Below are 12,555 nucleotides of genomic sequence, written 5' to 3'. Positions count from 1 at the left end.
CTATTCTGGAGAGATTTAATGTGTTTCCAGTTATATGCAGGACAGTTGAGTATTGTCAGGTAAAAGAAAAAATGTGTGCTTATTTGTTTTCATTTGGAAATTAAGTATGGTCTAAGGCACATATATATATATGTGCCACGTTGACAAGGGGTGGACTGTCATGGTTAGGGACAGGTGTCAACTTGGCCAAGTTGTGGTACCTGTTCATCTGATTTGGCAAGCGCTGGCCTGTCTGTTGCAATGAGGACATTTCATAGGATTAGGTCATGATCACGTCAGCTACATCCACTGCTGATTCCATTTGTAATCAGCCAAAGGGTAGTGTCTTCTGCAATTAGTGATGCTAAATCCAATCATGGGAAGCCTTTTAAGGAGGACTCAGAGGAGACAGGTTCCATTCCTGCTTTGGCTGGTGAGCCTCTCCTGTGGAGTTCATCCAGGCCATCCATTGGAGTCATCGGCTTCGCAGCCTGCCCTGTGGATTTTGGACTCTGCATTCCTACGGTCACGTGAGACACTTTCATAAATTTTATATTTGCAAGTGTTCCCTGTTGATTCTGTTTCTCTAGAGAACCTTAACTAATACACCAGGCAAACACTCTGTGAAGCATATGGCAGGGCCAGCTGTCATGTTCCCGAACCTGAGACATCCCTTTGGAGCTCCATGGCACAGGAGAAGACTAAAAATCAGGAAACGGCCTGTGCTTGCAAGAGCCCATTGGAAGCCATGGGAAGTCAGGGCTGCAAGAGGCCCCTCTTCACACACACTGGTGGATGGGCACCCAAAGGGTCTCAGCCATGAGCTCTGGCATGCTCTTTGGCATCTTATAACCAGAGCCACTGCATGGGGTCCCAGGCACTGGCACGCTGGTCCCAGGATGCCACAGCTCACCGCATCCTGCCCTAAGGTTTCTGCATCCTGGGCAGAAACCACGGCATGGCTGTGTTGAATACCTAGCCAGGGTCTGTCTCAGGGTGTTTTAAAATTACAAATGCTTTAGCTGAAGTTTTCCTGACTCTCAGCTACTGCCCCCAGAATTGCAAGGTGAAGAATCAAGGTTGTGAATGTGTCAATCTGATAGAGGACGAGCTAATGAACACCTTTAGTCAATGGTGGCAAATATCGTGCACAAATCCTGTGGCCCCTGCACACACACACACACACACACACACACGCATGAACTCACACACACACACACACAAGCCTGAAAGTCTTTGTTAACTGTTCAAAGTTCCAGGCAGCCTCTTCCAATCACTCAGAGTTAATGAACAACACGAAACCTGTTTGCCATGCCTGCATTAGATATTCTGAGCAAATTAGGACTTTGCAAATCCTGAGTCAACCCTAAAGAGACTTGAAAAGAAGCCGTCAGGTGGGGAAAAAAACCCGACAGGGTAAACGGTAGTATGTACATGGATAAGCTCACATTTGCCTGTGTGCATTTCTGTGTCTGAGAGTTTAGGGAAAAGGAAGCAGAGCTGATGGGATTTAGGAAAATGGTCTGGGAACTACTTCTTAGGATTAGTAGAAACCATTATTAATAAGCTTTTCCTGAGACAATCAAAGCTACAATATCAGAAATGTCATTGGGGTGACAACTGGCAGAGCTGGGAAGGGGCCCATGAGAGACACTAGCCACGGGACCTCCAGCTTCTCCAATCCCAGGAGAACTCCATCCAGTTTTAGTTTCCCAGCTGCCAAATCAAAAATCACATGGTGGGTTCACTTAAGCAACGTGAGCTTATTGGACTCACACTTTTGAGGCTAGGAAAAGTCCAAAATCAAGGCATCAGCAAGGCAAAGCTTTTTCTCCAAAGACAGGTATTCTGAGGCTGGCTGCTGGTAATCCTTGGTTCTTGGCATTCCCATCACATGGCAGAGTCCTCACATTTCTCTTCTGAGTTCCACTGACTTCCAGCTTCTTGCTTTCTTGTGATTTTTTTCCCTCTGGCCTTCCAAGGCCCCCAGCGATAAGATTTATTCCTTTGGCCATACTTTAACTAAAAATAGCATCTGAAAAAGTCCTGTTGACAATAGGTTCACACTCAGCAACAGATTAAGATTAAGAACATGTTTTTTCCTGGGATGTGTAATTCAAACTCCATAGCCTCCATTAGGTTGCATTTAGGATATAGTTTCTTACTTTAAATTTTGTTCCAAATGACATTCTACTCTTTATAATTAGGGATTGGTCAAATTAATATTTTTCTTGAAATAGGAGCTTTATTCGATAAAGGAATGTCATTGTGGGCAAACACTCTACTTCATGCCTTTTGGTAGCATGAGGCTACACTGAAAATACTTTTCATCTTGAGACTGTGTGCCCAGGCCCAGGCCCAAATTCCTAGCACCATGTAAACCTCTGCACATGCCTTGGCACTCCCAGGCCTGTAAATGACAGCAAGAGTCCCACTGCAGCACAAATTGGGGGACAGGGGACGTTGCCATTTCCTTTAGGGGAGGACTGGTTGACAGCGCTGCTTTGGGGAAGAGCCAGACACTGGGCCTCAGGGAGATGTTAGATCCCAACCTGCTCCTGAGATGGAGATGGAAGAGGAATTTCAGAAAGGAGAGCAGGAATTAGAGATGATGTTGGGTGGAACTTCTAAGCCAGTGCCATGATCAGAATATAAGACTGTACCTCCCCACCCACCCTCGGAAGAGTTTTGTTTTTTTATTAATTTATTTTATTTATTAAATGTACCAACATGCAAACACAAACATTATTACCATATGATCATTCCGTTCTACATATATAATCAGTAATTCACAATGTCATCACATAGTTGTATATTCTTCATCATGATCATTTCTTGGAACATTTGAATCAGTTCAGAAAAAGACATAAAAAGAAAACAGGAAAAAAATTCATACATACATATCCCTTACCCCTCCCTTTCATTGATCACTAGCATTTCAGTCTACTAAATTTATTTTAACATTGGTTCCCCCTATTATTCATTTATTTTTAATCCATATGTTTTACTCGTCTGTCCATAAGGGAGATAAAAGAAGCATCAGACATAATGTTTTCACAATCACACAGTCACATTGTAAAAGCTATATCATTATATAATCATCTTCAAGAAACATGGCTACTGGAACACAGCTCTACATTTTCAGGCAGTTCCCTACAGCCTCTCTATTACACCTTAACTAAAAAGGTGATATATATTATACATAAGAATAACCTCCAGGATAACCTCTCGACTCTGTTTGGAATCTCTCAGCCACTGACACTTTATTTTGTCTCATTTCTCACTTCCCTCTTTTGGTCAAGAAGGTTTTCTCAATCCCTTGGTGCTGAGTCTCAGCTCATTCTAGGATTTCTGTCCCACGTTGCCAGGAAAGTCCACACCCCTGGGAGTCATGTCCCATGTAGAGAGGGGGAGGGTAGTGAGTTTGCTTGTCGTGTTGGCGGAGAGAGAGAGAGAGACCACATCTGAACAACAAAAGAGATTCTCTAGGGGGTGACTCTTAGGCCTAATTTTAAGTAGACTTAGTCTATCCTTTGCAGGATTAAGTTTCATATGAACAAACCCCTAGATTGGGGGCTCAGCCTATTGCTTTGGTTGTCCCCACTGCTTGTGAGAATATCAAGAATTCTCCACTTGGGGAAGTTGAATTTTCCCCGTCTCACAATTCCCCCAAGGGGACTTTGCAAATACTTTTTTATTCACTGTTCAGATTGCTCTAAGGTTTATCGGGGCATCATTCTGAACAAATCTACAAAATCTCATGCCCCACTCGAGGTCCTCAGAAGGGTTTTAACGGCATTTTGGTTTTCACCTGGCTTGTTCTTTCACTAAGAGATGTGGCTGAACTGGGAGTGGTTGGAAGTACCTGAACATTGACAAAGGTTGGTTGTTGAGCTCCAAGCTAAGAAGTTGTTCAGTTTTGCAGCTTCTCTAAGCTCGTGGAAATTGTTGTAGTCCAGATTTTTCCAAACAGCGCTCAACAAAAAGAGAAAAAGAGTTTCCATGGCACATGTGGCAAGACCTGGGTCAAGCAGGCTTCTTTGTGGTGCAGGACTTGTCATAGCATTGTTAATCGTGACCAACGTGTGTGTGTATGGTGTGCAGGGGAAGGGACGTGGGCATTTCCCACTTTTTGTTCACAAGGCATCTTACAGCCGTGTACCACTCGGCACCCACTTTGAAAAACAGCTCAGCGTGTTTCAGGTGGAGAAAGTGAAAGGAAAGGAGAGCACGCCCATGCCTCATGTGTCCTGAGAAGATACACGGGAAATATTTGCTGCCCATGGCAATGGCAATTGACCGTACCATCCGGAACTGAATTATACCTAGAACTCAGAAATGCATAAAGGAAAATCTTTATTACACAGTCATACAACTGATTTTCCTTGACAGTGAACATACTGGAAACTACACTTTGAAATGAATGTTATCCTCTTCAACCTAATGCCTCCAAAGGCCACACTGAAACTATTTGAGAATTGCCCTCTGGTATGTACAACAAACTTATAAGCCACACAACAAAGTCAGCATTGTTGCTCTGTGAAATCGTTTTTACTCTATGAAAAATAATTGCAACGTTTAAGAGGCAAAGGGCTAACAAAAAGAGCTCTTACAAAATCAATAAGGAAAAAACAACATGTCAATCGGAAAATAGGCAAGTTGATAAATAAGAATTTAACATGAGAAAAACATATATGAAAAGAATACCACACTGGAAATTAAATATCCACAAACAATAATGAGATACCATTATTCCATGGTAAAAATTTAAAGGCGCTAAAAAATCAAATGTTGGAGAGTATATCAGCTGTATTTACTGGCATGTAAAACTTCACGTGAAGAAAGAAGATTGCTAAAAGCATATTTAGTATAATCCTGCTTTGGATTTTAAAATGTAGAAATGAGGCCTGAAAAGGTTTGCACTTTCTGCTTTTACACCCTTCTGTATCATCCAAGTTTTGTTTAGTTTTAATTCTGCTTGGGGTTTTTGTTTGGTTAGTATTTTTTGTTTTTATTTTTATTTTTAAATTAACATAGAGTCTAACTGAATGTTTCGGTGTTCAGTTCTATGAGTTTTGATATATGCATCGAATCAGGGTACCAGGCAGTTCCATCACCCAAAAAAGATTTTCCTAAGTGGTTTCTTTGTAGTCATTTCCTCCTCACCCCTGTCATGCAATGATCTGTTTTCTATTGTTATTGTTTTCCTTTTTCTAAAATGCCACCTGTGTTTTTGTATGTGTAAAAAAATTCCTTTATATTGCTGAGAAGTATTCCTCAATATGATTATGCCCCAGGTTATATATCCTCTCCCCCATTGAAAGACATTTAGGTTGTTTCCAGTTTGGGGCAATTATGAATACAGCTGCTATAAATATTTGAGTATAGGTTTTTGTGGAAACTTAAGTTTTCCTTTCTCTGGGGTAAAATGCCCAAAGGTATAATTGCTAGGTCATATGTTAAAGACATGTTTTGGCTTTATAAGAAACTGCCAAATTAATCTCCAGAGTTGCTGCACCATTTTACATTCCCACCAGCAGTATATGAGAGATCAAGTTTTTCCACATCCTTGTCAGCATATGGTATATTATCGTAATTTTTTATTTTTGCTCTTCTAATAGGTGTGTAGTGATATCGCATTGTGGTTTTAATTTGCATTTCCCTAATGGCTAATGATGTTGAACATCTTCTCACAAGTTTATTTGCCATCTGTATCTCTTCTTTGTTGAAATATCTGTTTGTGTCTCTTACCCATTTTCTAATTGGATTATCTTTGCACCTCTGAAAAAAATCAATTTGCCATATTTGTGTGGGTCTATTTCTTAACCCTCTGTTCCTTTGATTTCTGTGTCTATCCCTTAACTAATGTCACATTGTCATGATTACTGTAGCTGTATAGTACATATTAAAATAAGATGGAGTCCTCCAACTTTTTTTTTTCAGAGTTGGTTTTGCTGGTCTAGTTCCTGTGCCTCTTGATAGAAATTTTAGAATTGTACGATATTTATCTACACAGTCCCACCAGGGATTCTGATTGACATTCCATTAAAACTATAGGTCATTTTAGGGATAATTGTCAACTTGATAATATTGAGTTCTCCTCATTTATGTAAGACTTCTTTGATTTGTTTAATCATATTCTGTAGTTTTCAGGGTAGAGTTCCTATATATATCCTTTTAGATTTATATGTTAGTATTCCATTTTTGGAGCTGTGGAAAATCATATTTTTAAAATTAAATTACCAGTTGTTCTTTGCCAATATAGAGAAATATGAAAAACTTTTGTGTGCTCTCCTTGCATCCTGTGACCCTGCTAAATTTACGTCTATTCTAGGAGCTGTTTTTTGTAGATTTCTTGGGGTTTCATATGTAGACACATCATCTGTGAATAGGGACAGTTTTATTTCTTGCTTTCCAATATGTATAATTTTTATTTCTTGTTCTTGTGTTAGTGCACTGGGTGGGACTTTTAGTACAATGCTTATTAAGGGCAGTGAGGATGGACACACCTGCCTTGTTTCCTGTCTCAAGAGGAAAACATTCAATTTTTCACCATTAAATATACGGTTTACTATAGATGTTTTGAGGATGCACTTTTCCAGCTTATTGATGTTCCTACATGCCTGGTTTGTTAAGCATTTTTGTGATGATTGGATGTTAAATTTGGCTTCTTATGTATCAATTGAGAAGAAATTGTGGTTTTTCCTCTTTGGAGTATTATACGGTGAATTACATTAATTGACTTTTAGAATGTTGAATCAATCACACATTCCCAAGGTAAACGGCTCTTGGTTGTGGTGTATTATTGTTTTACTGGATTTGATTTTCTAATATTTTATTGAGGATTTTTGTGTTTATGTTGAAGGATATTAATCTATAGTGATCTTTTATTATATGGGCTTTTTTTCTAGTTTTGGTTGCAGCCTGATGCTAAATTCAAAGTGTATAAGAATTCAATCCTTTTCTGTTTTCTGAAGGAACTTATGAAGAACTGGTGTTATTTCTTTTTAAACATTTAAATTATAGAATTCTCCAATGAAACCATTTGGACCTAAATTCTTTTGGAATGTTTTTTATTAATTTTTTTTAATCAATAGAGGAATATTCCTGTTATACACTACTGATTGAGTTTTTGTAGTTTTTGGCTTTCAAAGAATTGGTCCATTTCATCTAAGTTCTAGAAGTTATGTGCACAGTTGTTTGCAATATTCTCTTATTATTCTTTTATTGTCTGTGGATCTGTAGTGATATCTCCTATTTCATTCCTGATATTGGCAGTTTGCGTCTTATCACCTTTTTTCTTGGTCTCTCTGGCTAGAGCTTTATCAATTTTACTGATATTTTCAAAGAACCAGCTTTTGGCTTTATTGAATATTCTCTATTGTTATTCTGTTTTTAATTCCATTCATGTCTTCTCTTATCTATATTATTTCCCTTTTTTTGCTTGCTTTGGATTTAATTTTCTACTCTTTTCTAGCTTTTCAGGGTGGAAGCTTAGATTGTTGATTTGAGACCTTTCTTCTTTTCTTTTCTTTTTTCTTTTTTTTTTTTTTTTACATGGGCAGGCACCAGGAATCGAACCTGGGTCCTCTGGCATGGCAGGCAAGCGTTCTTGCCTGCTGAGCCACCGTGGCCCACCCCTTTCTTCTTTTCTAACATAGACATTTAATGCTATGAAATTCCCCTCCACACTGCTTTAGCGTCATCCCACACATTCTGACATACTGTATTTTTGTTTTCATTCAGCTCAAAACATTTTCTAATTTCCCTTTAGACTTCTCTCTGAGCCATATTATTAGAAGTATGTTGTTTAATTCCCAAATGTTCAGAGATTTTCCAGTAATCTGTCTGATTTTTACTTCTACTTTAATTCCATTAAGGTCAGAGAGCAATTTTATATGATTCCAATGCCTCTAAATATTTTAAGGTTGGTTTTATGACCCAGGTTGTGGTTCAACTTCATGAATTCTGTGGGCAGTTGAAACAAATGTGAATTCTCCTGTTGATGGATGGAACATTTCTTAAACATCAAGGCAATCCTGTTAGTTGATAGTTTTGTACAATTCTTCTATTTCTTTGCTGGTTTTTCTGCCTACTAATTCTATCAGTTACTGACAGAGGAGTATTGAAATCCCCAGCTGTAATTGTGGATTTGTCCATTCTTCCTTTCAGTTATATTAGTTTTTGCTCCATGTATTTTAAAGCCTATTGTAACATGTGTACATATTTAAGATTATTATGGCCCTTTTATCATTACTATTCCTCTATCCTTGATATTTTCCTTGTTCTGAGGTCTACTTTGTTTGATATTGATATAGCAACTTCACCTTCTTTTGATCTTTTTTTTTAACTTTTATCATACCTATATTATTATGTTTAAATTCAGATCCGTGTAGACAACATATAGTTGGATCTTGCTGATTTATCCTTTCTGATAATCTCTATTTTTTAATTAGTGTGTTGAGATCATTTACATTTAATGTAATTATTGACATGTCTGGATTTAGGTCTTCTATTTTATTATTTGTTTTCTGCGTGTTTCTAGGTTTCCCCGTCTTTACTCCCACCTTCTTTATTATTTTTGTACCTTCCATAAATTCCCTAAAATTTATTTAAGTTTTTTACTCTGTTTGTATAACTCCTTTCATGTAGATCCTTTTTAGCTTATTATAATATACATACTTAACTTTTCAGTCTAATTAATCATTTATCATTTCAAGTAGAATGAGGAAATCTTGCTTCTATATAGATAACTTATGCTCCTAAATTTATGTTATATATTTTACATACAAATATTGAAAACCTGATCAGACAATGTTATAATGTTTTGCATCCATTTATTATTAATATGTTTTACATACATATATTGAAAATCCCATCAGACAATGTTATAATTATTACTTTCAAATGTCATTCACATCTTAAAGCCCTTAGGAGAAAAATAATTGACTGTTATTTTTACCTAACTATTAACCATCTCTGATGCTCTTCTAAGTTTCCCTCTGGTATCATTTCTCTGGCGCCTGAAGAAATTTCCTTTAGCATTTCTTTTAGAGCAGTTCTGCTGGTAGTAATTCTTTTACTTTTACTTCATCTGAGTATGCCTTTATTATGTCTTCATTCTTGAGTGATTTATTACTGTGATATAGAATTCTGAGTTAATAGTTCATTTCTTTCAGGACTTTGAAAATGTTCCACTTTCTTCTGTCCTGCGCGGTTTCTGATGTGCAAGCAGGAATTTTGTATGTAATGCATCACTTTCCGTTGGCTACTTTCAATATTTTTTTCCTTTTCTTCAGTGATTTGATTCTGATTGTCTGGGCTTGGATTTTTTGTGTGTTTATCCTGTTTGGAGTTTGCTGAGCTTTTTCCTTTCCAAATTGAGATTTGAGGGAATCTTTCTGTGCTGAGTAACTTGGGATTGCGGCTTTTGCAGGGCGACACAGAGCTGTCCTGCAGCACACCGCCCGGTGGCCAATCTGGGCCCTGGATATTGCTCTCGATGGTTGAGTTCTCAAAGACTGTGGCATGATGTTTAGGATGAGATCCCTGCATACCCAGAATAGAGAGATGAGGCGGGAGTTCATCTACCACCTTATAGAATTTCTCATGTGAGCTCCCTCTCCTTAACAAGCCCTTTCCCAATCGCCCAGTCCAAAATCTGGGACTTTAGTTTCCTGACTCTGCCATGCACTCATACACATAACTGTATCTGCACCCAGGGTCCACAAGTGGAGAGTAGAGAGAGAAAAAATGCAATGGACATTTTACCTCATGCTCTTGGGATCATCGCTCCTCCAGCGAGAGAGACTAGTTACCCTCCCTCAAAGCCTAAAGTTACTGCCTGGCCACCACCATCCCTACTACCACCAACAGAATTGCCCGGGGACTACATCAGGAGAGAACAGAAAAAAGGGAAAACAAAGCATAACAAATACAGGTGATTTTGCCCCTCTCTGGCCCTCAGAGGTCCCCTTCCTCACTCCCCAGGCCAGAACAAGAAACCGTCCCTTGGTGCATTTTCTCTGCACCCATTGGGCACTGCCAGGTTTTGGGGTGCCTTTGAGTCCAGTCTAGGTGAGCTCAGAGGTGAGTAGAGAGAGGAAAGGTGGGGAGTGGCGGAATGGTAAACTCACTGCTGATTTGGTGGCACTTTAAATTCTGGTCTTCTTCCTCCATCTGCCTTGTGCCATTTACTTTGCAGAGTACTCCAACAGTTGTTCCATGCATTCTGTCCAGGGTTTATATTCAAATTAAGTGGGAGAAACTGGATGGAGTGGGCTTGTTTCATCTTGCCTAGATCTGGAACCCGTCTGCTTTATGTTTTAACAAGAATGACTTATATCTTCAGAGAAGAGCTCTAAAACTAATTGGGGTTTTTGTTGTTATTGTCCAACCCTGTCGTGCAACATTGCAACCTTTCCCGGCAGCATCCAGCCGAGACTATAACCTTCTATTCCTTTGCAGGGACACAGCTGACGGTAGAGGTCCACCCTCGAGACGCCATGCCCCAGCTGCTCAAGAAGTTCTCCTTGGCTAAATGTATGTCATACGGGCCCCCTGGTGTGCAGAGGGCTGGCAGGGAGGTTGGAGGGCAGCTGGGTGGGGGAGCGTCCAGCCCGGGTGTCTTCTGGGGAAAGGAGGGACCCACGCAGGAGGTCCAGATGCCTGACAGCATTGCTCTGGGGGACTCTTCACACCCAGCCACCAGTGTTCTGAGCCTCCGGAATGAGGCATGGGTAGCACATCAGGTAAAGATACATTTAGCTGAAGACACATTTCATCACAAGAGTTGTTGCTCTTGTTTTTAGATGTCATTTGATTGACTTCCTGAAAAGAGGCATGTGCAGTGATAATCACTTGATATTTGCTGACTTTCTAACCCTTTAACATCTGCTAGTATTATCCCCACTTTTTTTTTTTTTTTTTTTTTTTTTTTTTTTGCCTGCAAAATACGTTTTATTTTAGGGTCAGATTGAAGAGGTATTTTTTTTATTATTATTAATTAATGAAAAAAAAAGAAATTAACACAACATTTAGAAATCATTCCATTCTACATATGCAATCAGTAATTCTTAACATCATCACGTAGATGCATGATCCCCACTTTTTAGAGAGCAAAGTGAGACTCAGAGAAGTGAAATAACTGTCCAAGTCACCCAGCTGAGAAGTGGGCCAACCCAGGCCTGCCCCTGATGCCTGTGTATTTAGCCACTACACTTGGCTGCCTTCGGTGCCCTGTGCACAGCCCACAGCCCAGAATACAATGTCTCCTCCACTCCCTGCCCTTCCACTCCTTGTGTCTGTCTTATGGCTTCCAAGGAAATGCAAACCTAGGTTCGGAGGCTGCAGAATGGCTTGTCTTCTCCATGTCTGTCCATTGGCCAAGGCAGCGCCTCCCAGGCTGCCAGTCCCACCGACCTCAGCAGGCGGGTCTCAGGAGGGCAGTCTAGCATCGAGAGAGCAGACTCTGAAGTTTGGCTGTCTGGGTTCACCACTCAGCTGTGAGACCTTGCACGGGTGGCTTAACCTCTCCTTTGGACTCAGTTTCCTCATCTTTAAAAGAAGGAAAAGAAATGCACCTCCCTCAGAAAGTTGTGAGGTTAAATGAGATGGCAAATGCAGCATGCAGGCCAGGTGTATTAAGTGCTCAAGAAATGCCAGCTACTCTTTTCAATCCTGTCACTCTATCAGCGAACACAGGTGCTGCCGTATGAGAAACAAAAGAACCACTGTTTCTCCCATGGCCTGTGTACATTTGCAACCTTCTTTTGTCACCTTTGCAGCATAAGTGGCCGTAGAGGGCATAAAACCACCTGCCATGCACCTGTCCTAAATCCTTCTAGTCCCATCAGGAACCCATATCTTCCCATCCCAAACCAAGTCTGTCCCATAGGGCAAAAAAAAATGTACCCTATTTTGAAAGCCTTCCAGAAAAATATATCCTGTGGCTGTCTTTTGAAGACCGATAAGGTTCCTGAGGTTTTTATACTGGATTTGAAATCTTCACCCAGTAAGAAACATTCCTTTCCTTTCGCCCATGGAGTGTAATACAGCCTTCTAGCTCTCTTGGCTCCCTTTCTGCCTTAATGGTCTTGAATTTACAGGATTTGATTGGCCTTTAACTCTCCCTAGGAATAATTTAATAATTACTTGACTTTTCTGCTTTTTGAGCTCCATACCCACTGCCTTCCTCTGACTCCCCAGGCCCCAATTTTCATTTTTACCCATGGTCAGTTCTTCCCGGACTCATCTGGCAGTGAGCTTGTTAGCACTCTCCACATTTCCAGCTGTGCTCCAAAATGGCGGAGAATCCAAAGGAGGGCAGGAGCCCCCGGGCCAATGAATGGTCCAAGGAGTTGAGGTCAGAACCCGTTCTAACTCTCCCCTCAGACAGCGGCTCTTTCTTGTCATGCCCTCTCTGGTTTCCTCCCTCTGTTCCTTCTCCCCCCTGCCCCCACCAGGAAGTTCACAGCAGCTCAGTGCTGTGTGGGGAAGGGAGCACGGAGGCCGTGAGGAGAGAGAAGAGGAGGGGAGAAGAAGCAACGACCACCCGACGGAGAATCATTGGTGCTT

The 12,555-nt window shown here is 40.4% G+C and overlaps 1 protein-coding gene across 1 annotated transcript in view; it reads left to right on the top strand.

The window, feature by feature from the left end:
- The window catches only part of KY (kyphoscoliosis peptidase), a 51,430-nt gene that overhangs the window by 17,784 nt on the left and 21,091 nt on the right, over positions 1 to 12,555 (top strand). Inside the window, exon 4 of the mRNA XM_077130184.1 lies at positions 10,447 to 10,521. Within this exon, the coding sequence (XP_076986299.1) occupies positions 10,447 to 10,521 (75 nt within the window). The remainder of the gene's footprint in view (positions 1 to 10,446; positions 10,522 to 12,555) is intronic.

The sequence above is a fragment of the Tamandua tetradactyla genome, chromosome 15 (assembly GCF_023851605.1).
Source record: "Tamandua tetradactyla isolate mTamTet1 chromosome 15, mTamTet1.pri, whole genome shotgun sequence".
Lineage (NCBI taxonomy): Eukaryota > Metazoa > Chordata > Mammalia > Pilosa > Myrmecophagidae > Tamandua > Tamandua tetradactyla.
Note: the sequence above shows the minus strand (reverse complement) of the source record. Positions and strands in the feature narration are given on the sequence as shown.